The 26,535-nt window shown below is 31.3% G+C and overlaps 1 protein-coding gene across 1 annotated transcript; it reads right to left on the minus strand.

Moving 5' to 3' along the window:
- Positions 1–8,540: 8,540 nt before the first annotated feature.
- On the minus strand, positions 8,541–26,225 carry LOC127708989 (centrosomal protein 20-like). The gene is made up of 5 exons (XM_052214243.1): positions 26,148–26,225; positions 25,122–25,319; positions 22,145–22,229; positions 19,364–19,494; positions 8,541–8,956 (listed from the first exon to the last, which is right to left on the minus strand). The coding sequence occupies exons 1-5, from the start codon at positions 26,173–26,175 to the stop codon at positions 8,913–8,915; spliced, it is 486 nt and encodes a 161-aa protein (XP_052070203.1). The 5' UTR covers positions 26,176–26,225; the 3' UTR covers positions 8,541–8,912.
- Between the last annotated feature and the right edge of the window lie 310 nt (positions 26,226–26,535).

Genomic DNA, 26,535 nt, shown 5'->3' on the forward strand with positions numbered 1-26,535 from the left:
CCAGAAAAAGATGAGACTGTGTCACAACCGGTAAAGGCATGGAACAGTGGTAAAAGTTTCGATTTCAATGGTCCTAGAGCAAGGCATAATCCATGAACTGAAATATATCGGAAGTTCTTTTCAGTGCCAAAACCTATCCATAACTGTTCAATCTGCAGTCTTTTGAAACAAGACAAGACAACAACATCTGTATCAACTTATCAATATTCTGTTGTGAACTTTCCGGGAGGCGCCGGTAGACGCTTTTAAGCTATTGTCAATGTATGTGCCAAATACAATGTCTATTCTTTGTCCATCTTTTGCAATATTCTGAATATACGGTATAAACACGTTGAAGCGTATTCATTATTTGTTTTGATATTGGCTGGCTTAAGCATATTAACAACTGCAGATCCATCAAAAACAATAGAAGACACTACAGGTTGAACATCTGTTGGAGGCGATAAACTATTCAGACATTTTGACAGAAGGTCAGCTTTTGTTCCTAGACGGATAGTACCATTTTGACTAAGCGATGGAGGGAAAGCATGATTCTCATGTCTGAAGAAATCGTCAAGTTTTCATCCCTTGATTTACAAGCAATATACAGTCTTGAAAATAAAGAACAATTACTTTTTTTCAGACATTAGCTTGTGATGATCTATTGTAGAAGTTTTCTTTGCAGGAGGTAGTGTATGCACACATATGTAACGCGTCGCCAGTAAACTTAATTTGCGACCATCAAATCACCATGTATAGATTGGTACTTGTATTGGAATTTATGTAATTTCTTTCCAAACAGTGAGTTAATAATATCACTATATGAAACTTTGTAGATGATAAGGACATACTATGCAGATGTGCATATCGACATGAAATTATGAGTCTATGTTTTTTTTAGGAGTTATGCCCTTTGAACATTGAACTTTGGCCTACATATATGACTGCAACAATTTTTCATCGCAACTTCTCTGAATCCACACAACAGAATTTTATGAAACTTTGTAGATAATAAGAAAATACTATGTAGATGTGCATATCGACAGGAAATTATGATTCAATTTTTTTCTATGAGTTATGCATTATTGAACTTAGAATTTTGGCCTTAATATACTAATTATACTACTACAACAGTTCATCATCCCAACTCTGATCCACACAACAGAATTTCATGAAACTATGTAGATAATAAGGACAACATATATGTGGATATCCACAAGAATTTTTCAATATAAGTTAATTTTTTTCTAAAGATCGAAACAATTATTCCTTTATAATACGGGGCTCAGCATAGAACTAATACTTATCACAGTCTATATATATATATATATATATATATGTTAAATTGTGTTGTTTGTCCTTGTGTTCTTTGTAAATTGCAAATGTGTAGTAGTCAAGAAATCATTGCAACCCATTCAACGGATTAGCCAATGACTAAGGAAAAATGTATTGACGGGAATATTTGTATGTAATGTAAAATTATGCATAACCTGGGACTATCCCAGGCATAACTATATAAGATGCATCTAGATGGTTGTACGAAGTATCTAGATACTTTTACGAAGCATCTATAATAGATACGTGTACGAAGCATCTTGATACTTGTGAGAACCATCTAGATACTTGTGCGAAGCATCTAGATACTTGTACAAAGCATCTAGATACTTGTGAGAACCATCTAGATACTTGTGCGAATCAACTAGATACTTGTGCGAATCAACTAGATACTTGGGAGAACCATCTAGATACTAATTAAAAGTAACAAGATGCTTTCAAGAAGTATCTAGATGGTTGTTGAAAATATCTAGATGGAAAAAAGTATCTAAATAGTTCGCTAAAGTATCTAGATGTTTCTTACAACCATCTAGATACTTGTTAAAAGTATCTATAGATGCTTTCAACAGGTATCTAGATGGAAAAACCAACTAGATGAAACCATCGCTGTTTTGACATGAACGGCCACTCATAAATGCAGCTTGGAATGAAGACAAATCAGTATATAATTCTCCTTCAACTAATGGGATTTCTGGTTCGCTGAATCTCAGTACTGCTGGCGGAAGATTCAAATAACTCTCTGGTAAAAGGGAGACTCTCGTTGACTGACATTTCAAAATAGCTTCAGATTGAACATCCTCCGTATATGTTGGAATAAAGATGTACCGGTACCATGGAATGAATCTTTTGATGATATACTGTTTGGATTGTGGTCAATTTTGTCTACAGCAGAAGAATTAAATACATTTTGCAGTAGATTGGTAGGGTAAACAATACCTTCTTGGATATAACGACGACAAGCATCATTGGCCATGGAAGTAGAAATTGCTAACAATCGGTCGTAAGAGACAGATAGTCCAAGTTTGAAGAAAGTGTCTTCTAGATCACGTTTTCTAGTCTTACAGTGGATCATGATTCCCAAATAAGCACAAACTGGGGGTTCATGATCTTTCATGTGATGGTTGGATTGTTTCTTTGTACAACTATACATCAGAAGCTGTCTTACTGTTAATGTCGACTGAGAATATGAACGATCCTGTATGCTGGGTCAAAACTGAATCATACTCACTAAAGAAAGCAATGACTGGGGAACAGAAGCTTCCTGGCATTCCTTTGGAAAGGTTCCTTTAAATTATGAATTTAATGCGAAAGTACCTTTACAAACAAATGTGGCTGCTTTTGATATGTTGACAAACTCATTATCAAAGTCTTCTAAGCAGACTCTCTCCAATGCAGGACCAATGTCATCTTTGAAGGCAAGAATGTTTTCACGGCCTTGTTTATAAGCATCTAAGTCAGGGACATTAGATACAATTCTGTCTTTTAGTCTAGAACGATGAACTCGAGATGAAACGTCTGCACCTAGACATGTTATTCTTCCGTATACAGTTTACATAGATCTGACAACTTGTAAACATTTACGGTCTCTTCGCATGATCTTGTTTCATCTATATAAGAGACTAGTTCTGAAAATGCAATACCATGGATTTGCCTTCCTTCTTAGATTCACCGGCTTCATTTTTCATTTCAATTCTAGATGCACGATTATATAAGGAAACTAAAAAAATAAGTGGTACTTTGCTTCCTGTGCAATTAGATCACCAGCGCTCAACTTTGCAAGTAACAACGTGTCATTTAATTTTACTGCACATTCTCTCACACGTGTATCTTGTACAAACGTTGAGGACTCCTGAAGTGCTTCTATGCCATGTTCATTACAGATAAAGCACACAGACGGATTACTGGTGGACTTTACGGAAAAGCTATCCGGGGCCTAGTTTTCTTTTTAGATGTGGTTGATCTAGTACATGCTTTGTGTTCAATGAAAGACTGTGATATTCCAGATCCCTCATCTAAGTTATCAATGCACACATTAATGCCTTCAGGCATCAATCGTAATTCATGAAATTTCTAAATATTGTCAGCTTAAGTTTGATAACCGGCCCCAACATTGAGACGTTTAGAATCAAAAGGACATATTACTTTTTCGTCTGTAATTTCTTGGCATAGTATGCAAATGTTCCAATCAATTGTCTTTGTATTAATCGGTTTGTCATATTCTACACATGATATCATGAACGTCTTTTCTGTAGCAATGTTGTAAGAACTATGATCGCAAATTGGTTTAAATACTATTATATATTCCTTGTAGATAATTGTAGTATGCCAGACGCGCGTTTCGTCTACAAATGACGTATCAGTGACGCTTGAATGGAAAAAGTTAAAAAGATATACAAATCCTTGAAAAGACTAAAAAGTATGTAGTTCAAGATTGAGGACCTAAAATTCCTAAAGGTTTTGCAAAGCACACCTTGGCGACCATTTTGAATTTGTCGGCAATTATGGATTTTTTTTTAATGGTTTTACATTCAAAAATTATCATTAGCATCATAACTAACACTGTGCATAGTTTCATGTTTTTACTATAAAGAGATCAGTTATACCATTTTTTGGGACTCTGCCTCTTGACTATTGGCGTCCATTTTGAATTTGCCTGCCATTATGGATTTTATTTTAGATTGCTCAATATTCAGAAAAGGTTTATTAGCATCATAACTAGCACTGAGCAAAGTTTTATGCTTTTATTTCAAAATGATTAATTAAACCATTTTTTTTTACTCTGCCTCTTTACTATTGGCGGCCATTGTGGAATTTTTTAGATTGCTCCCAACCAAAAATGTTTAAAAACATCATAACTAACACTGTGCAAAGTTTCATGCTTTTACCATAAAGTGATCAATTGTGCCAAAATATTGGACTTAGCTGCTGAACTAAAAGCACCGAAGTAAAAGAACTTGCAGTTACTGAAAGCTAGTTCAAAGCTAATTACAACTACCGCGTAATAAAAAATTATGTACTCCGTGACTAAAGAATCAATCAGTACACATCCATCGGATTTAGTGTAAAGACATCATAAACAGTCTGAGAAATGCATGACCTTGTGCTATGCCAAAATATAAGTTATAACAGTATTGACAGGATGTAGGATCATGATTTAACTGTTTTAACTCTTAACTGTTGAGTGTTCATAGGGATATATATTTAGTTATGTTTCAATTTTTTTAAAACAAAATCAATGTTAATACCAATAAAAACAATATTTAAAGATTTTACTACTGTGTTAGATTGATAACCTTTGAAAATAAATTAATAAACCCCGTAAATTTAGATAAGATCCATGTAAACTAATCAATCCTTTGAATACTAGTAAACAACATAGTTACATGCTCTCTAGAGCCTCTGTAGTTACTTTCAGAATGGCATTACAATTCTATTTTTATTCTAAAATGGTTTTTCAAAAATCATTCTTGTCAAGTTTGATTCCTCATGGATTACTGGTTCTTGAATTGATGACTGAGATGTAAACCTGTGGATGTTTTCAAAAGATAATCTCACAATTTATTAACATCATAAATAGTTGTGATATTTGTCTAAAGACTACTTTATTGTAGATAGGCTGTGAAAGAGCAAATGAGAGAAAAAACATATTAACTTCCACCATAATAATATCATCAATAAAATTTTAGTCAAACTATGCTAAAAGGGAGATAACTCTTTAATTTTTATATAAAAACTAAAATTTGATGGTAAAAACTTTTCTTGTTTTCGGTTTGCACATACAGGTAGGATGTGGGTATTTTCTGGGCCATAGGTGTAATGAAACCTTTCCAGACTTTTCACCACCTTATAATGTTGACCAAGAACCTACCCACGCAGTTAACTGAAACAATTTCACTAAAGTATGCAGAAATAAATGTGAATATGCACAATGACCGGTATCTTTTTTTCTTTTTTTATTACAAAAAGCCACTAGTGCCTCGCAGAATTTTTAAATGCAACTACTACAAAATTTATTTTGAAATTCTCAAAAACTATAAAACTCTAAAAAAAATATATAGTTGTAATATTTGCGACTAATTATAATGTAGAATGTTTACAATGTAGCTGTAATATCTGAGACTAATAATAATGTAGAATGTTTACAATGTAGTTGTAATGATTTATAAAAATGTAGAATGTTTACAATGTAGTTGTTATATCTGAGACTAATAATAATGTAGAATGTTTACAATGTAGCTGTAATATTTGTGACTTATAATAATGTAGAATGTTTACAATGTAGCTGTAATATTTGTGACTTATACTAATGTAGAATGTTTACAATGTAGATGTAATAATTGTGACTTATAATAATGTAGAATGTTTACAATGTAGTTGTAATATTTGTGACTTATAACAATGTAGAATGTTTACAATGTAGTTGTAATGACTTATAAAAATGTAGAATGTTTACAATGTAGATGTAATAATTGTGACTTATAATAAGGTAGAATGTTTACAATGTAATTGTAATATTTGTGACTTGTAATAATGTAGAATGTTTACAATGTAGTTGTAATATTTGTGACTTATAATAATGTAGAATGTTTAAAATGTAGTTGTAATATTTGTGACTTATAATAATGTAGAATGTGTACAATGAAGATGTAATAATTGTGACTTATAATAATGTAGAATGTTTACAATGTAGTTGTAATATTTGTGACTTATAACAATGCAGAATGTTTACAATGTAGTTGTAATGACTTATAAAAATGTAGAATGTTTACAATGTAGATGTAATAATTGTGACTTATAATAATGTAGAATGTTTACAATGTAATTGTAATATTTGTGACTTATAATAATGTAGAATGTTTACAATGTAGTTGTAATATTTGTGACTTATAATAATGTAGAATGTTTAAAATGTAGTTGTAATATTTGTGACTTATAATAATGTAGAATGTTTACAATGTAGTTGTAATATTTGTGACTTATAATAATGTAGAATGTTTACAATGTAGCTGTAATATTTGTGACTTATAATAATGTAGAATGTTTACAATGTAGATGTAATAATTGTGACTTATAATAATGTAGAATGTTTACAATGTAGTTGTAATATTTGTGACTTATAACAATGTAGAATGTTTACAATGTAGTTGTAATGACTTATAAAAATGTAGAATGTTTACAATGTAGATGTAATAATTGTGACTTATAATAATGTAGAGTGTTTACAATGTAGTTGTAATATTTGTGACTTATAATAATGTAGAATGTTTACAATGTAGATGTAATAATTGTGACTTATAATAATGTAGAATGTTTACAACGTAGTTGTAATGACTTAAAATAATGTAGAATGTTTACAACGTAGTTGTAATATTTGTGACCTATAATAATGTAGAATGTTTACAATGTAGCTGTAATATTTGTGACTTATAATAATGTAGAATGTTTACAATGTAGTTGTAATGACTTATAATAATGTAGAATGTTTACAATGTAGTTGTTATATCTGAGACTAATAATAATGTAGAATGTTTACAATGTAGCTGTAATATCTGAGACTAATAATAATGTAGAATGTTTACAATGTAGTTGTTATATCTGAGACTAATAATAATGTAGAATGTTTACAATGTAGTTGTAATGACTTATAATAATGTAGAATGTTTACAATGTAGTTGTAATGACTTATAATAATGTAAAATGTTTACAATGTAGTTGTTATATCTGAGACTAATAATAATGTAGAATGTTTACAATGTAGTTGTTATATCTGAGACTAATAATAATGTAGAATGTTTACAATGTAGTTGTTATATCTGAGACTAATAATAATGTAGAATGTTTACAATGTAGTTGTAATGACTTATAATAATGTAGAATGTTTACAATGTAGTTGTAATATTTGTGACTTATAATAATGTAGAATGTTTACAATGTAGCTGTAATATTTGTGACTTATAATAATGTAGAATGTTTACAATGTAGTTGTAATATTTGTGACTTATAATAATGTAGAATGTTTACAATGTAGATGTAATAATTGTGACTTATAATAATGTAGAATGTTTACAACGTAGTTGTAATATTTGTGACCTATAATAATGTAGAATGTTTACAATGTAGCTGTAATATTTGTGACTTATAATAATGTAGAATGTTTACAATGTAGTTGTAATGACTTATAATAATGTAGAATGTTTACAATGTAGTTGTAATGTAGAATGTTTACAATGTAGTTGTTATATCTGAGACTTATAATAATGTAGAATGTTTACAATGTAGTTGTTATATCTGAGACTAATAATAATGTAGAATGTTTACAATGTAGTTGTTATATCTGAGACTAATAATAATGTAGAATGTTTACAATGTAGTTGTTATATCTGAGACTAATAATAATGTAGAATGTTTACAATGTAGTTGTAATGACTTATAATAATGTAGAATGTTTACAATGTAGTTGTAATATTTGTGACTTATAATAATGTAGAATGTTTACAATGTAGCTGTAATATCTGAGACTAATAATAATGTAGAATGTTTACAATTTAGTTGCAATGACTTATAAAAATGTTGAATGTTTACAATGTTGATGTAATAATTGTGACTTATAATAATGTAGAATGTTTACAATGTAGCTGTAATGACTTATAATAATGTAAAATTGAGAATGGAAATGGGGAATGTGTCAAAGAGACAACAACCCGACCATAGAACAGACAACAGCAGAAGGTCACCAACAGGTCTTCAATGCAGCGAGAAATTCTCGAGAAATGTTTACAATGTAGTTGTAATATCTGTGACTTATAATAATGTAGAATGTTTACAATGTAGTTGTAATAATTGTGACTTATAATAATGTAGAATGTTTACAATGTAGTTGTAATAAAATGAAGGCGAAAGAAGAACATGTGTACAATCTGTCTGTCAAGTCTTAGTGATCTTGGTTGAAAACTGTAAGAGAAATTGAAAACTTGTACCCCCTTTAATAAATTTTTCTGAAAAAGGACTTAGTTCCCAAGTCTGGAAAAATGAGAAAATTCCATAATAGCAGGTTCACATCTTCCAACACATGTGCAATCTTCCTGTGAAGTTTCAGGGATCTGGGTTGAAAAATATAGCAGTTCATTACACAATCAAGGTACCCACTTTTCCTCGACCACCCGTCTTCCCAACATCCCCATACTATAAGCTGGTTTTGGACTTCATCTTTCTGACCAAAAATCAAAAAATTTCACCAATGTTTATTATAAAACTATAAATTATTAACAATATATATACAAAAGTAAATTTAATGTAAAATTCTTATCATTTATACATTTTTGAGACATAAAAACGAAGACAGACAATTTAAAATTTTTAAAAGGCAGTCTCTTCTTTATATTCATGACTAACAATGAATAGCATACATTCAAATAATATTATCAAATATATAAATCTACAAAACAGAAATACATGTACAAACTAGTTCAGAATGTCTTTGAAAATAAAATATTTCCTCTTGTTTTGTACTATTCTACTGTCCGTGCAAGCCTTCACTTCCCTCTTAATCACCATGATTTGACAAATAAATAAGACTGAATATTTTGAAGTCTGTCTTATCACCGTTTTATTATCACAGCATCTTCACCTTCTCCTCTTTCTCCTGTTTGAAATAAAATAAAAAGTTTAAAACTTATAAGGTTGACTCAATGTTGGTCATATTTTTTTTTTAATAAATTAAGCTGTCAGTTTTCTCGCTTGATTTATTTCACAGCTAGTCATGTGGGTCATTTAATAAAAATGTTGAAATTTTCAGTACACCTATGCTAAAATTTTAATTTTTAATGAAAAAGGTAGTTGTAAGTGTTTAAATGAAAGTTTGTAGGATTTATGAGTCTATATACATTGATAAATCAATGATATACACAATTCAGAATAAAATGATTTTAAGTCAGATTTTTGCGTAATTTATGTGCTTACAGCGTCAGGGTAACAAATTTCAAATGATTTTTTCCTGTTTTCTGATTGCATTGAAATCTGCAAAAAATTTTTTTTTAAAAAGTTTATGATAACTCTAATGAAAAATCACAGCTTCTTTATTATTATATGTAACATTTTGTCTACAAATTAATTCAACCAGCTACATGAAATACATGTCTATACATTAACCGATAAAAGATTAACCAGTAAATTGTTTCTCTCTGTGAAATTCAATATGGAACTATTCGCTGATGATTTCAAAAGCACAAAGCATCCTAAAAATTGAACACGGCATGTTTCTTGTATAACAGTGTAGAAAAAAGAAAATTCAAGACATTTAGTGAAAAAATAAGTGCAAACTATTTTATTCTGTCTTTGCTGTTACCAACAAATTTATTAATTATATTATACTTGAAAAAAGTGCAATTATGTGTTGGAAACCAAGACCACAGAAGAACAAGAATGTGTCCATAGTACATGGATGCCCCACTCACACTATCATTTTCTATGTTCAGTGGAACGTGACACTGGGCTCAAAACTCTAATTTGGCATTAAAATTAGAAAGATCATATCATAAGGAACATGTGTACTAAGTTTCAAGTTGATTGGACTTCAACTTCATCAAAAACTACCTTGACCAAAAACTTTAACCTGAAGCGACCAAAAACTTTAACCTGAAGCGGGACAGACGGACAAACAGACGGACAGACAGACGAACGGATGCACAGACCGAAAAACATAATGCCCCTAGGTGGGGCATAAAAACACCATTACTGCATCAAAGGGAGTAGTTATTTCACACATGAATTTAGAAATATAGAAATTTGTCTATCCTGTTACTACAGTAACATTATAGACAATATTTGACAGAAACATCTTCGAAAAGTATATAATTACATACATTTTTTTTTCACATAATGAAATGGTTGGTTATTTGAACTCATTTAAAGGTTAAAACTTATTTATCTTCTCAATTGAGCACACACAAAATGCACTACTGCTATCAGTAACAGGATAATTAGGGATTTACTTAATTAATGTTGGGTTTATTAGAAAGAGAAAAAATTCTGAATATTACGAATTGCTATCTTTGACTTACATTGCTGATGGTTATTTTCAAAACCTTTAAAAACCAATTTATAGAGGTATTTTTCAGTACAACATGGAAAATTGACAAACAATCTATGTATACATGAAAATATATAGATGTTTTGTTCTTGAAAACCACCTTATTGGCCATGAAAAACAAGCTTAAATTTTATTGAGACCTTTTCTAAATAGCAGAAAAATCCTTTTGAAAATGGTAACAGGAAAGACAAAATATTACACCACCTATCAAAAAATAATTCAATGTATTCTTGTATGACAATATTAAGATTGCATTTTTTAATATGTTGTTCCAAAAGTATTGTTTGTTTTGATTTGCTTATAAAGAGAGTGGTTTAAACTAGTAACTTTTATTCAATTTTGCAATTTCAAAATTCACCTTTTTTTTTTAAATGACCCAATGTCAGGACCTTGTTTTGGGCTATTCCATTAAAATGTATGTGGGAGGGTAGGAAGGGAATTTAATTTTTAAATGTTGGTCATGGGTCTTTTTTCAGTATGCGTCTATTACCATTATGCAAAATTATCTAAATGGTTCTTGGTTGTAGGGATATTTTGAAAGTCCCTTCCTACCCTCCCACATACGTTTTAATGGAATAGCCCTTATCTGACTATATGTATGGGTTTTGCTAATTTTTAAGGGCGAGCTGTAACACTTAGTTGCTTAAATCCACATCATTTAAACTCTGGTAGATAGTTGTTTCATTGGCAATCATACCACATCTCCTTAATTTTTCAAGCAATGATAACATAAAAGAGATGCATTTTTAGTAAACCATTCAGTGGCCTATAGTTGTTAACTTCTACATCATTTGGTCTTTGGTGGAGAGTTGTCTCATAGGCAATCATACCACATCTTCTTATTTTTATAATGATAGCCTAATCTACAATTTTTATTTGTCTTTTTCAGATGTTAAATCATTTAAACATATTGTGCAGAATGAAAAGAATTTTATATAATACAAACTGATCATATATATGCAGGGCTGCCAAGTCTCACGCATTTAGCGTGAGACTCACGCATTTTCATGCTTATTTGGCGGCATTTTCCTTTGATCTATTGTTTTTTCTCTTTGATCTTTACGATTTTGGCCAAATCTCACGCATTTGTATTATTAAAAGTTGGCAGAACTGTATATGCAACTTATGCTAAAAAGGCTTTGCTTAAACTTTTTTGAGAGCAATCAAACAACCCCACCTTCCCCATCTGTTTGAATGAGGTTAACATGTAGAAAATGAAATGTATTAATAATATTCTTGAATGTTGAACTGAATATTGGAGGCTATGTTTTGAAATACAAAACTAATTTAGGCAAACTGTACTAAACATTGAATCCCATGAAGCTTAGGCAAACTGTACAAATCATTGAATCCCATGAAGATTAGACGAACTGTACAAAACATTGAATCCAATGAAGCTTTGGCAAACTGTACAAACCATTGAATCCCATGAAGCTTAGGCAAACTGTACAAACCATTGAATCCCATGAAGCTTAGGCAAACTGTACAAACCATTGAATCCCATGAAGCTTAGGCAAACTGTACATAACATTGAATCCCATGAAGCTTTATTTACTTCTAGAACCATTAGCAATTTTGTAAAAAAAATTAAAAGATTTTATTGGATACATCTTGTCATCTTTTCAGGGAAATGCATGCAGCCCATCTTCACAACTGATTAATTTTCAATCATACACTTAAGGTTTTCTGCCATTGCCTGGGTCCAAGCCTGGATGTGAGAGGAGGGTTGTATGTGAGACTAGCTGCCTCACTATGTAAAGAAGGACAATACAGAGACCACACCATAAGAACCTTCTTTTTGCCTAAACAAGGACATACATCTTACAGACACCATTATGAATGTGTCAAGTGAGAGCAGATGATATAATGTGGAGATCATATATAAGAGTGGAAATACAAAGAATTGGTTTATAGAGTAAAATATTGCTGTTACCATGGTTACAAGTCTTAACTAGAGCTGTCTTCTTAGTGAGACTAATACCCCCATACATGCGTTTTAGCTGCTGCTGTAAAATTCAGTATTCGGACAATGATATTTTGAGACATTTTGCTTCCAACAAAAGGGTAATCAACATCAAGGTGAGAGTGACCTTATTTTGGTATTAGACTCATTCTGGTTCCATGATGCTTCTGCATATATATATTTTTTTGTCAATCTGAGTGCTATTATGCACCAAACCTAAAAACAGACAATTATTACAGCTGTATCATAGGGGCAAAGTGACCTGACTTATATATGACACACCCCTATCCCATGATGCATAAGCATACCAAGTTTGGTCACCTTTTAGTTCACAGTACAAAAGTTATGCACAGGACACAAATCGGACAAGGTTTTACTATCATAGGGGTCAAAGGTCAAAGCCAAGGTCAGAGTGACCTGACTTTGGTATATGATACACCCCAGCCCTTGATGCAACTGCATACCATGTTAAGTTAACCAATGGAAGTAAAATGTAAAGGAAAAACAACTGTTAATTAGTATGTATTGATGACCTGCAGAGCTCTATATGATAGTCATAGGATTTATTCAATTATTGTCACAGGGGCAAGACCCCTTTGGTAACTATATGTGATACCGCGGTTGTAAAATAGCATCTGGAATTTCTTCAGTCACGTGATTTTATTGAGTCTGGTAATTAAAAAGCACCTGTGGGAAATACCTAGTTTATTAATTAACATGGTGGCCCTGTATCATATAAAACTTTAACTTTTGAAAGAAATTTAATAGTGTAAAAAACTTGAAAAACGGGCGAGAATTGTTTAAACTACAACAGTTTAACATGGAAAGTTGTATTCATTTTTGCAAATTTTTGGTTTTTACTGTTTGTTTTAAATTGATCTTAAAGTATTTTCCCCATGAAAGCGGATCTTGAGTAAAACAGGTAATAGTGATGAAGCGATCAGGTTTCACGTGATGTTTTAAAAAAATGAATGGGAATGTGTCCATGGGACACAGATGATGCCCCTGCTTACATATCATATAAAGTTATAAAGTGACAATTGAAGAACGGTAAAAGTGACGCTACCCAAATTTGTTATTGATCTGAGTTTTGTAGTAATAAGCAAGGGTCTGGAAACGGTCATATTTGCCAGTCATGACCTAAACTGAAAGCTATTTGTCCTAAATGAAAATTTGGATTTAGGACAAATTTTAATTTTTTTACAGAAATAGTTTCGGTCATTTCATTGAGATTAGGTTTCTTGATCACCATTTTGCACTTGTGATCATATAATCCCTTTCCTGTAATAAAACTGCCACTCCAGTATAGTATGATAATCCCGAGGGCCCTCCTCATAACTATATTAACGCCTCTGGGAAATATTGGCTTAAATGATTGCTAATCACTTTTTAACTGTGTTTTTAATTCACACACATTGATCACAAGCTCAGAACTAATATTAAAAAAAAATTAAAATTCCATGACAACTGTATTCATTATTTAATTACCTTTCAGCAAAGATAATCATTAATTCTGATTTAAAAATTAAAACTTAATTTAATTTATGTAGAATAAGGTAATTTTTCACGAGTAACACGTGTGTTTTATTTACTATGTAATACGCATGTGTGAAATTGCCTTCAGCAGATTAGACATTTAATGGTAAAATGCAAAATGATTTCATGCTAAATTAAACGAGTGCAACAATAATCTGTTATATTAAAACACTTTTAAATGTAATAAAATTAAAAAGCCGGTGATTTCCTGTCAATTTGATAAACTAAACAAATCCAGGAAATGAATCCAGAATTACTCATACTTTAGTATTGTCGCAAAACTTCCGGTTTTAATTTCGACTTCCAAATGGAAAGAAACGTTGAGTCAATAACATCATTTCAATTTCAAACCATTGCCCTCCAAAAACTGTTCTTGAACGTTTATAGAAAAATGGTAAGAAAATTCATGAGTAAATGCAATGAAACAGTCAATACAAGTTTGTTGATGCTATGAATCTAGTGTGATATCGACAATTTAAAAAAAAAGGCAATCTCAAAATGACCGAAATTGTGTGAAAAAATTTCCAGATCCTTGGTAATAAGTATTGTGTATAAGTTTAATAACATTTGGTTGAGGCAAACTTAAGTTTGAGAACGGAAACTAAAAATTCAGCAATTTTTCTTTTGTAAAGGGGCATAACTCTAGAACAGTTAAAGTGACACCACCAAAATTCCAACTTGATCTGTATTTTGTGGTAATAAGCATTGCATATAAGTTTCATAACATTTGGTTGAGGCAAACTAAAGTTAGAGAACAGAAACGAAAAATTCAGCAATTTTTCCATTTGTAAAGGGGGATAACTCTAGAACATTGAAAGTGACACCACCAAAATTCCAAATTGATCTGTATTTTGTGGTAATAAGCATTGTGTATAAGTTTCATAATATTTAGTTGAGGCAAACTAAAGTTAGAGAACAGAAACTAAAAATTCAGCAATTTTTCCATTTGTAAAGGGGGATAACTCTAGAACGGGTTAATTGACACCATCAAAATTCAAACTTGATCTGTATTTTGTGATAATAAGCATTCTGTATAATTTTCATAACATTCGGTTGAGGCAAACTTAAGTTTGAGAACGGAAACAAAAAATTCAGCAATTTTTCCTTTTGTAAAGGGGGATAACTCTAGAACGTTTAAAGTGACACCACCAAAATTCCAAATTGATCTGTATTTTGTGGTAATAAGCATTGTATATAAGTTTCATAACATTTGGTTGAGGCAAACTAAAGTTAGAGAACAGAAACGAAAAATTCAGCAATTTTTCCATTTGTAAAGGGGGATAACTCTAGAACGTTTAAAGTAACACCACCAAAATTCCAAATTGATCTGTATTTTGTGGTAATAAGCATTGTGTATAAGTTTCATAACATTTGGTTGAGGCAAACTAAAGTTAGAGAACAGAAACGAAAAATTCAGCAATTTTTCCATTTGTAAAGGGGGATAACTCTAGAACATTGAAAGTGACACCACCAAAATTCCAAATTGATCTGTATTTTGTGGTAATAAGCATTGTGTATAAGTTTCATAATATTTAGTTGAGGCAAACTAAAGTTAGAGAACAGAAACTAAAAATTCAGCAATTTTTCCATTTGTAAAGGGGGATAACTCTAGAACGGGTTAATTGACACCATCAAAATTCAAACTTGATCTGTATTTTGTGATAATAAGCATTCTGTATAATTTTCATAACATTCGGTTGAGGCAAACTTAAGTTTGAGAACGGAAACAAAAAATTCAGCAATTTTTCCTTTTGTAAAGGGGGATAACTCTAGAACGTTTAAAGTGACACCACCAAAATTCCAAATTGATCTGTATTTTGTGGTAATAAGCATTGTATATAAGTTTCATAACATTTGGTTGAGGCAAACTAAAGTTAGAGAACAGAAACGAAAAATTCAGCAATTTTTCCATTTGTAAAGGGGGATAACTCTACAACGGGTTAATTGTCACCATCTTAATTCAAACTTGATCTGTATTTTGTGGTAATAAGCATTGTGTTAGTTTCATAACATTTGGTTGAGGCAAACTAAAGTTAGAGAACAGAAACGAAAAATTCAGCAATTTTTCCATTTGTAAAGGGGGATAACTCTAGAACGGGTTAATTGACACCATCAAAATTCAAACTTGATCTGTATTTTGTGGTAATAAGCATTGTATATAAGTTTCATAACATTTGGTTGAGGCAAACTAAAGTTAGAGAACAGAAACGAAAAATTCAGCAATTTTTCCATTTGTAAAGGGGGATAACTCTAGAACGTTTAAAGTAACACCACCAAAATTCCAAATTGATCTGTATTTTGTGGTAATAAGCATTGTGTATAAGTTTCATAACATTTGGTTGAGGCAAACTAAAGTTAGAGAACAGAAACGAAAAATTCAGCAATTTTTCCATTTGTAAAGGGGGATAACTCTACAACGGGTTAATTGTCACCATCTTAATTCAAACTTGATCTGTATTTTGTGGTAATAAGCATTGTGTTAGTTTCATAACATTTGGTTGAGGCAAACTAAAGTTAGAGAACTTAAACAAAAAAATCAGCAATTTTTCCATTTGTAAAGGGGCATAACTCTACACCAGTTTATGTGACGCCACAAAAATTCAAACTTGATCTGTGTTTTGCGGTAATAAGCATTGTGTATAAGTTTCATAACATTTGGTTGAGGCAAACTAAAGTTAGAGAACTTAAACAAAAAATCAGCATTTTTTCCATTTTTAAAGAGGCATAACTCTACAACAGTTTAAGTGACGCCACCAAAAATTCAAACTTGATCTGTGTTTTGTGGTAATGAGCATTGTGTATAAGTTTCATAACATTTTGTTGAGGCAAACTAAAGTTAGAGAACGGAAACCAACTTTGGGACGTACAGACGTACGTACGTACGGACAGACAAGGGTAAAACTTAATGCCCCCTCCACTACAGCAGGGGCATAAAAATGTAGACATATGAAGACATAAAATATTTTACCTTTGAAATGTGCCAAGTTTATCGAGATTTATAAAAAGATATTTACTTTCAAGTATTTTAGATTTATATATTTGTAATAAATGTCATTGCATGATTACTTTAAAGAAATTGGGGATTATAAAGTCTTATTTTTTTTTTCTTTTTTCAAAAAGTTTTTTGATAACAAATGCATATTAACTAACAAGTTAAAACAAAAAAGAAAAACAACCAAACAAAATGAGCATGACGCTATCTTTTTACGTTACTGCAAATGTTTTTTAGTGGGTTATTTAAAAATTTTAATGAATTAGTTTATGTAACAATCAAAGAGTAGAAATGTTTAATATTGTAAATATTTTAATTGACAGGAAAACAGGAATTACTTTCTTTATTATTATTTAAACTAGAGGCTCTCAAGAGCCTGTGTCGCTCACCTGTATTTACTGATGCTTTGGAAATCATGTAAAATAAGGTTAAAATCATAATTAATAGTATTAGATATTAGATATTATAATGATATCTAAGATAATAACAAAAAACTGCAAAATTTTTGTAAAATTACTAACTCAGGGGCAGCAACCCAACAACAGGTTGTCGGATTCGTCGGAAAATTTCAGGGCAGATAAATCTAAATCTGATGAACATTTTTGCCACCTGTCAGATTTGCTCTAAATGCTTTAGTTTCAGAGATATAAACCAAAAACTGCATTTTACCCCTATGTTCTATTTTTAACCAAGTCGGCCATGATGGTCGGACAAATTTTTTAAACTAGATACCCTAATAATGATTATGGCCAAGTATGGTTAAATTTGTCTCAGTAGTTTCAGAGAAGAAGATTTTTGTAAAAGATAACAAAAATTTACAAAAAATTGTTAAAAATTGACTATTAAGGGCAATAACTCCTAAAGGGATCGACTGACAATTTTGGTCACGACAACTTATTTGTAGATCTTACTTTGCTGAACATTATTGCTGTTTACAGTTTATCTCTATCTATAATAATATTCAAGATAATAACCAAAAACTGCAAAATTTTCTTAAAATTACCAATTCAGGGGCAGCAACCCAACAACAGTGTGTCAGATTTGTCTGAAAATTTCAGGGCAGATAGATCTTGACCTGATAATCAGTTTTATACATGTCAGATTTACTCTAAATGCTTTGGTTTCAGAGATATAAGCCAAAATCTACATTTTACCCCTATGTTCTATTTTTAGCCATGGCGGCCATCTTGGTTGGTTGGCGGGGTCATCGGACACATTTTTTAAACTAGACACCCTAATGATGATTGTGGTTAAGTTTGGTTAAATTTGGCCCAGTGGTTTCAGAGGAGAAGATTTTTGTAAAAAGCTAACGACGACGACGACTGTGCAGGCTTTTCTCGCTGTGTTCAAGACCCATTGGTGTCCTTGGGCTGTTTTTTTTCTTGCTCTTTGACACATTCCCCGTTTCCATTCTCTATTTTATGCAAATTGTAAATTTGTTAGAATAAATCCAGTCCTCTATATATACTCAAGATTAATGTGGCCATCATAGAGCGGAATATAAAGAGTGAATTGTTCTGGTTACTTGGTAAGTATATCCCACAACAACCGGTCTGTTCATATATTTCCGTGAACACGAATATGACCGGAAAGTTTCAGTGATTTCATTGACGATAGGCAGTAATGCAGATTAAACCTTTGAACTGGCGTTGTTGTTATTCCTGTCAATATAATACTTCCATGGTTAACCTAAGTTTAACAGTACAAAAGTTAGGAGTTGGACACCAAATAAACAAGGATTTACTATAAAAGAGGTCAAAGTCAAGGTCAGAGTTTAATGGTACAAAATTTATGTAACGGACAAAAAGCAGGAGAGATTATCAGAAAGACAGACAGACAGAAGGATGGAAAAACAGACAGAGGGACAGACACATGCACTGTGATGTGTCGCATTTCTAAATTTGTTCTCAAAATAGTTTAAAATCAAACCCACTTTTTTCAATAAAAATAAATAACAATAGATCAGAGATTTGCTAAGCTGCATATCCAAGTACAAACTAACTATCATTTTGTTCCATGCTACGATGATGTATGATCCAAGTATGAAAGTAAACTTTTTCATCCACGTATGAAAGTAAACTTTTTGATCCACTTATTAAAGTAAACCTTTTGTTCCACATATGAATGTTCACTATTTCCTGTACCTGAACAAGATCACAATTAATCATCTTTAGGTTTAATGATAGCTGAACAAATGATCTGTCAAACATGAAATGCAGCATTATCCAAATGAATGAAGGTCTGGATGAGGGTTCCTTCATTTCTCTATTCTGTAATGTTTGATGCCATTTTTCTCTATTCTTTATATTTTTTGCCCATTATTCTCTATTCTTTAAATTTTAGCACCTCATTATTCTCTATTTTTTTTTCATTTTTCTCTTTTCTTTATATTGTTTGTCCATTATTCTCTATTCTGTAAACCCCCATCCACACCCTCATGAATGTATGAATATTTACACCTTCTGCTTACCCAAGTCTTGCCTAAGCTGCTCTAGAAAAGCTCCCCTGCCTGGACCCTGATTTCTCTGTGGTGATGTCTCTCGACCTGTTGGTTTTCTATTTTCTTTAAGATATGTAGATACCAACCCATATAATAAAGGTCTGTAAAGTAAAATAGAATTTATTCAGTAAATTAAACTAGAACAATATACCTTAATTTTCACAAGGGTTTATTTTACCTAAATTCACATAAATACAAGATTGCAAAAACTTTCCCAAGCATGAATCTGATCTATAAGGAAGACATTGGTTTTATAGAGCTGTAAATCTCCTGAACTGATATTTACTCCTTGTTCCTTACATGCTTACTTGGTTAAGACTTTAAGGATTTAGAGCCTGACCTGTCCTAAGTCAGGAACCTGTTGTTCAGTGGTTGTCGTTTGTTGATGTGGTTCATAAGTGTTTCTCATTTCTCGTTTTTTATATAGATTAGACATTTGGTTTTCCTGTTTAAATGGTTTACACAAGTCATTTTTGGGGCCCTTTATAGCTTGCTGTTGGGTGTGAGCCAAGGCTCCGTGTTGAAGGCCGTACTTTGACCTATAATGGGTTACTTTTACAACTTTTGACTTGGATGGAGGGTTGTCTCATTAGCACTCATACCACATCTTCTTACATCTATGTACACTGTATTGTATACCTGTCTATTGTTGTAGACTGAATGTTGCCCACAAAATGCATTGGTAATTTTTGTTGTTTGGTTGATGTCTAATGAAAATATACTCACATCTTATTTTATTCATATTAGATTAATCTTTTATAATTCCACTGTTTGGAGAGTAAAAGAAGACAGATTGTTGAGTTTCAAAAAACATCCCTACATACATATTATGCATATTTTCAATAGTCTGTCCAAAGTCTGGAACTTCTTCACTAGTTTTTTTTGATAAGTATATAAATTTCTGCATGGATTCATATATGTGATCGTTGAAAAAACGACAAACATTAGAGATTAATCATTGCAATTTCGGGAACTGCTGCATAGAAATAATGGTTTTAAAATTTTAGTTTTCATTTTACAAACCCCATCTGTTGCAATTTTTGCAATATAAAATCATATAATTGGAGTTTATAGACTTCACAGTATATTCACATTTTATGTAAAGCAATTATAAGCTTGATGTATATTGAAAAGGCACAAGCTGGACTATACACTGTACATCTCAAGTTGAGTGTTGTTTTGTTGTTGGGTTGTTGTGATTAAAGTTTGTCCCACATTTCCTTTAATTACTATTTCAATGGATTTTTAGTTCTAAGAACCACAAATTTTGTTCACTTTTTTTTGGTCAGTGTTTTTTTTTTTTTTTTTTTTTTTTTTTTTTCATCTTTTAAACATTTTAAATAGTGACCAAATGTTGGTAACTTTTGAAAATTTGAGATCACAGACAAAAGTTGTGTGATGAGGTAATAGCTGTACCATACACAATTTTTATCCATTCTTATTGAAAACTATTAGGCATTCAGGTTTGATAAAAATTCCATCATATAATCTTATTAATTATTATTTTGATCATCTAAATTTCATATAAGTATAAAGACAATAGAGGATTTTGGATTTGCAATAGGTTTATTATGGGGCCCCAGTAGGGTACCCACAAGGTTGTGCTTGAAAATTACCTCAGGTCACGGGGCACTTTTAAGCAAATTTGACAGGTTTAACAATACACATTTCTTAAAGGTCAAATGAGCCGTCATGTAGCAAGATCCCCTGCCAGATCCTCCCCCCCCCCCCCCCACCCCCCCACGAGATCGCAGGTCAGATTTGACAATGTTGGAGCTGCTGTTATGTTTTGTATAAGTAGCAAGCACGCCACAGTTAGAAAATAAAATTAAAATTGAACCACAAAATGTTTATTCATCTTCTATTCCTGGCTTGATAATACATTAAGCCAACTGTTTGTGTCATACATTAGCATATGTATGTAATCAGTATCTTCCATAGATTTGGTTTTCAAAAGTTAAAATGGTGAAATATAATTCCTTTTTTGTGTATCCATGGCAACCTTCTGCATTTATTTACCATAAAATATTGCAAAAAGGGCTTGAAAATGTCACACATGCCCTCAAAATTTGGTTCAAACTAGAATTTCAAAACCTTTTAGGGATACATTTTCTGAAACTATTGACATTAATCTACCAAATGATCAAATAAAAATTGTATTTCATTCGCCTCCTTTTCTCGTAAAATTGATAATCACAAAGTTCGTGCGACAAAAAGTTGGAAAAAAACATTACAATAATTTCCAAACCAATGTCTGGAATGGATATGAATATATGGACTGTCATACAGAAAACAGCCCATAATACATACATTACACGATCTTTATCATGTTTGTTGATGTTCCTTTGAGCCCACTATGAAGGCTATATTAATCTTCAGTTATCCAAAAATGTATTGTATTTCACACTAGCTTTCATATTTGAAAAATCCACAGGGATGCGAAACTACACACCTAACCATGCTAACTGTGGGGGTGCTACCTAAAGAACAAATTTAAAGCAGCAATTTTTTTCAAAGTCAAAATTTCCATATTATTATTGTACATACACAATGTATTGTAGCAATTAAGATCAGTTTTTAAGTGTTCACAAGAAAGTTTGATACAACATCAATGGCAACAAGTTGAATTGCCTGCCCTACATGCCCTAATATCAACAGGATTTGACAGAATAGCATTAAATCTAGAACAAATTACAATGAAATTCAAAGATTGAATGCACTTAAAATAAATAAAAACAAAAAAACACCCACACTGAGCTAGAATTCCTGTCTTCTCTGATATTCAGTTCTCTGCTTAAAAATCCTCTGTCTAATGGAACATTTGGTTGTCCTGACTCTGAAAAAAAAGTTATATCATAAAACATGATTTAAATTCATAGCTTTTCCATTTGTTGTTTTCCTTATCTTTTCAGATGTGGATGAGTTGGTTGATGTTGATATCATACATGTATGATACAAGCCCTGTGGTAGCGAACAATAAATTTATCCTAAAAAGAGACATCACAGGCCTATTCAAAGTAATTTCCTGAAGGACTGTTATTCGTGAAGACTTTGTGTATAATATAGGTTTTGTGAAGACTGTGTGTATACTATAGGTTGTGTTTAGACTGTGTGTATACCATAGGTTGTGTGTAGACTGTGTGTATACCATAGGCTGTGTGTAGAATGTGTGTATACCATAGGTTTTGTGAAGACTGTGTGTATACTAATAACTATATTTAGGTTAGGTGTCCAATGTTTTTGATAATTTCAGTTACCTACAAATCTTATTTGTCTGTCATTTTCAAAAAGACATTAGTATGTCTGATATAAGGATTTGTATTTTTGAAATATTCCACTCCAAATAACATTGAATGAATAAGATGTTTTGCCTTAAGCATGTTAAGATGTCTGCAATAAGACAATTTTGAAAGTGACACATTTTTTTTGGTCAGGTTGTTTTAAATTAAAACTTTTAATACTTAATTTTACCAAAACATTTTTATTCAATTACTTACACAAGCATAAGAGATACTGATAAAATACTTTCTAATATTCTTATCAACCATGTCAAATGCTTAAATTTGATATATGACATTTCCACTTTAATTCATACATAGTAATATATATAATAAATTTTTATTTACAAAGGATCTATAGATGCAAGTATATATCTTATATTTCAGTAGCTGTTCAACCTCTCCTTTCTTAATTCAATGGCAAATAACATGTCAAAAGTACACCCTATAGCTATTCATTTCATATGCAACCATAATTTCCTTCTTTAGGATAGTAAGTGGTTCAAATATATGCCAAATGAGACTAAAACTACATGCAAGTTTTCCATTGAAAAGTGAAAAACTGGTCATCAAACCATACTGTCTGCAAAAAAAAGTTGAATTCAAGAGTCCTTTTGCAATTAGACTTCTTGTATCATGACATCTTAGCATAGAAATGAGCAAAAAGTAACAAATTTCAATTTCTTATAGCCTCTGTGTGCATTTTTATATGTAAATATGGGCTACGGCCTAAATCGACTCTAAATAATTCTCAGTCTTACATGGCCTAAGACCATTTTATACTCATGTGGTATGGTTTTTGTAACTTTTCTTTACATTTAAAGTACATTTAATATATATGGAAGAATAATGTATGGTTAAAAAACTTCAAAAACTTCAAATTGGTTGAAAAAAATGCATGTTTATGTAAGGCTTCCCTTAATTCGAAAATCTCTATTTTCAGGCACAGGCTCATATAAATTTGACTTTTGAATAACTGTAATAAATCTGATAAATCAAATGAGTGTTCCGTTGCTTTTAATACTTATTATATTAAATTCAAGAGTATTTAAAAAGCAAATTTTTGCAATATTTAAATTTTTTAGGCCAAAATCTTGACAGTTGAAAATATTTGATTTAAACGTCAAAAATAAACATCCAAATTTCAATATTAAAATGGCTCTAGTTTCTATAATATATATCCTATGGCCATGAAACTTGGCCAACTATCTTATAACTGCCTAAGCTTAGTTCATGCAAAGTTTTATTAAAATTGGTCAAGTCTTTCTATCCTATTAGGTCCAAGGACACAGTTATCGTCCTTTGGTTTTCGTTGTCTACGAATATAGTCCCTAGTGTGAACAGTGTATAACTTGCATTTTTTTTTTGATACACTTTCCCAATTTATTTCTTGATATTTTATGCATGAAATATTAAGTAAGGGGATGAAATTACATGTTAAAAAAATTTGGGTGCTGAATCTTTATGTTAAGTAGTGATTTGGTCCAGTTAAAAAAGGTCAAAAATTAGAATGTCTGAAGCTGTCAAACTGAATTTTAGCCCCCCTTAACACAGAATTGTCAATATTTTGAGTAAGAGCTGGTAGAAGTTTCTATAATTTTGATATTATTTGTATCAATAGTAGTACACTACACTGTAAAAATCTTTTTGAGATAGAGCAGGTGCGATTTTTTTAATTTGAATTTATTGTCTAAAAGAGATGCACTACGAAATAACTGTGTTCTCGGGCCAGTAGATGATTAAAATGGTGTATATACATTTTTGTACTTTCTGCAAGTCATAAAAACTATACTAAGACATGCATGACATGCTTATTCATGATATGTCTTCAACTCAGAATTCTGCACCATCTTAAAATTTGAAGTAGTCACATATACATGACATAGATCCAATATGGCTGGATAAAAAACATTTGTATAAGTATTACTCCTCTCTGTATGGTAAATTTGTAATACTTAGCATGTATTTAATTAAAATTACTAAATAAGGCAATAGAAAACTTGTTGATTCTCATATCCCTGCCTGACCTGATTATTTAGAACAAATAATCTTTATCTTGATTTCTGATCTCCTTTGCTATAAGTTTTCACAAATTATGGCAAAAAAATAAAAAAAGTTTTTTTGCCTTCAATCATGTCAATATGTCTAATTAAGAAGATGTCAAATTATTGCCAATGAAACACCTCTCCACCAGAGATCAAATTACGTAGGAGTTTAGGCAACTCTTGGTTATCATACCACCTTTAACAATGAGCAAAACTCACACCGCAAAGCAAGCTATAAAAGGACCCAAAATGACAAATGTAAAACAATTCAAACGAGAAACTTATGACCTAATTTACATCAACAACAAAAATGTATGTACAAATCAAGCTCATTAAAAAAATTATTGGATGAAAATCTATTAAGTTTTGATGTCAGAAAGACCTAATTAATTGTAAAGTACTTACCAGCTACCAACACTGATGATGAATATCTGTACTTGTTAAAATCAAGATACTCTCTGATTAGTTCATTTATAATCAAATTTTCATTGCTAAGTTGAGGTTTACTTTCACTTTCGTCATTCAGTGCATTAAACACCTCAGCTCTTATCCTTGCTTTTATCTGTCCTAAAGTTCCTTTATTCTCTAATGTATCTTTAATGACTATAAATGAATAAACATGTAATATTAAAATAGAAAAATAATATGATTCCATAAACGGCATAGCAGGCATACACATATCTTAAGACTATTTTCATATTACCAACTATCAAAGACTTTTGACTCTGGATTATGAAAGAAACTTATACATGTACATGTAGCTGAAATACAACACCTAGTAAACATGTGCTTTGTGGCCTGTTTTTTTTTTGGTTATTCATTGTTGCTGTGCCAATGTCATTGAGACAAGTTTAATAGACATTACGGTATATTTCACCTTTTTTTTTTTACAATTCTCAAATGAATTAACTTGCCTGTGATATATATCATCATGACATTGACTATTTATTTCTTCAAAACAATTCACAAAACACTAAGGGAAACCTGTTTACCTTTTAATAAATCTCTTTATTTTAAAACAATAAAAAAAATTATTATCTTTATTTTTATAGCAATGTGAATGTGCAGAGGGGCAAACATCAAATGAGTGAACATGAATTTGGGGAACGCACCCATATTCCACAATTTATGATGTTATAATATAAGGTAGTTTGTTCCAGTCGGTTTTGTTCCTGAGAAACCTATTCTTTTCTGTACTGTATTTTGGAAACTGTTCAGATTTTATGTCTTGTTAGTGGGAATAATTGTTTTAACAGTTTATCAAATAACATGACCAGACAGGTTCTTCACTAGTCCATCTTCCTTTACAGCTTTGTTTAAAATATCACAATATGTTATCTGGTGATAATTTGTAGTACAAATTATTATGCTGACGCAAAACTGATAAAATTGCAGTTTCCTGCACTCAATTTTTCTACTTAAACCATTTACCGTCTTTTAGTTCATGTGTTGAAGACATTTTATTTACATTGGATGCGAAAAACGTAATAACCACATTAAATGATGACGTTTCCGACACTACTTTTTTTTCTAAAACTAGAAAACCGTTTCGGAGAATTCATGAACATTTCCGGACAAAATATCCGATGCGGCTGAAAAGTTTTCTAAATGGTTTTGTTATGGAATGTAAGGACCAGAGACATTTAAACAATGTATTATATGTCTCTGGTAAGACAAATCCTTGTGGAAAGATATGCAAATTCCTAATTTTCAAGTATGTCTTTTTCGCCAGATCTAAAAAATATTCACGGCCGTTTAGGATTCTTTTCTGGTGAACGTAGGTTTGTTTTAGTCATATAGTTTAACTATATTAGTGTAT

Source organism: Mytilus californianus, unplaced genomic scaffold (genome assembly GCF_021869535.1).
Source record: "Mytilus californianus isolate M0D057914Y unplaced genomic scaffold, xbMytCali1.0.p SCAF_7, whole genome shotgun sequence".
NCBI lineage: Eukaryota > Metazoa > Mollusca > Bivalvia > Mytilida > Mytilidae > Mytilus > Mytilus californianus.

What these genes read in the sequence shown, in the direction of transcription:
- LOC127708989 (XM_052214243.1), bottom strand. Translation starts at nt 26,175, where the DNA reads ATGTCTTCAACACATGAACTAAAAGACG. An exon ending in AACACATGAACTAAAAGACG is followed by an intron (nt 25,320 to 26,147) that starts GTAAATGGTTTA and finishes ATTCATTTATAG; the next exon opens with TCATTAAAGATACATTAGAG. An exon ending in GACAGGAATTCTAGCTCAGT is followed by an intron (nt 19,495 to 22,144) that starts GTGGGTGTTTTT and finishes TTTACTTTACAG; the next exon opens with ACCTTTATTATATGGGTTGG.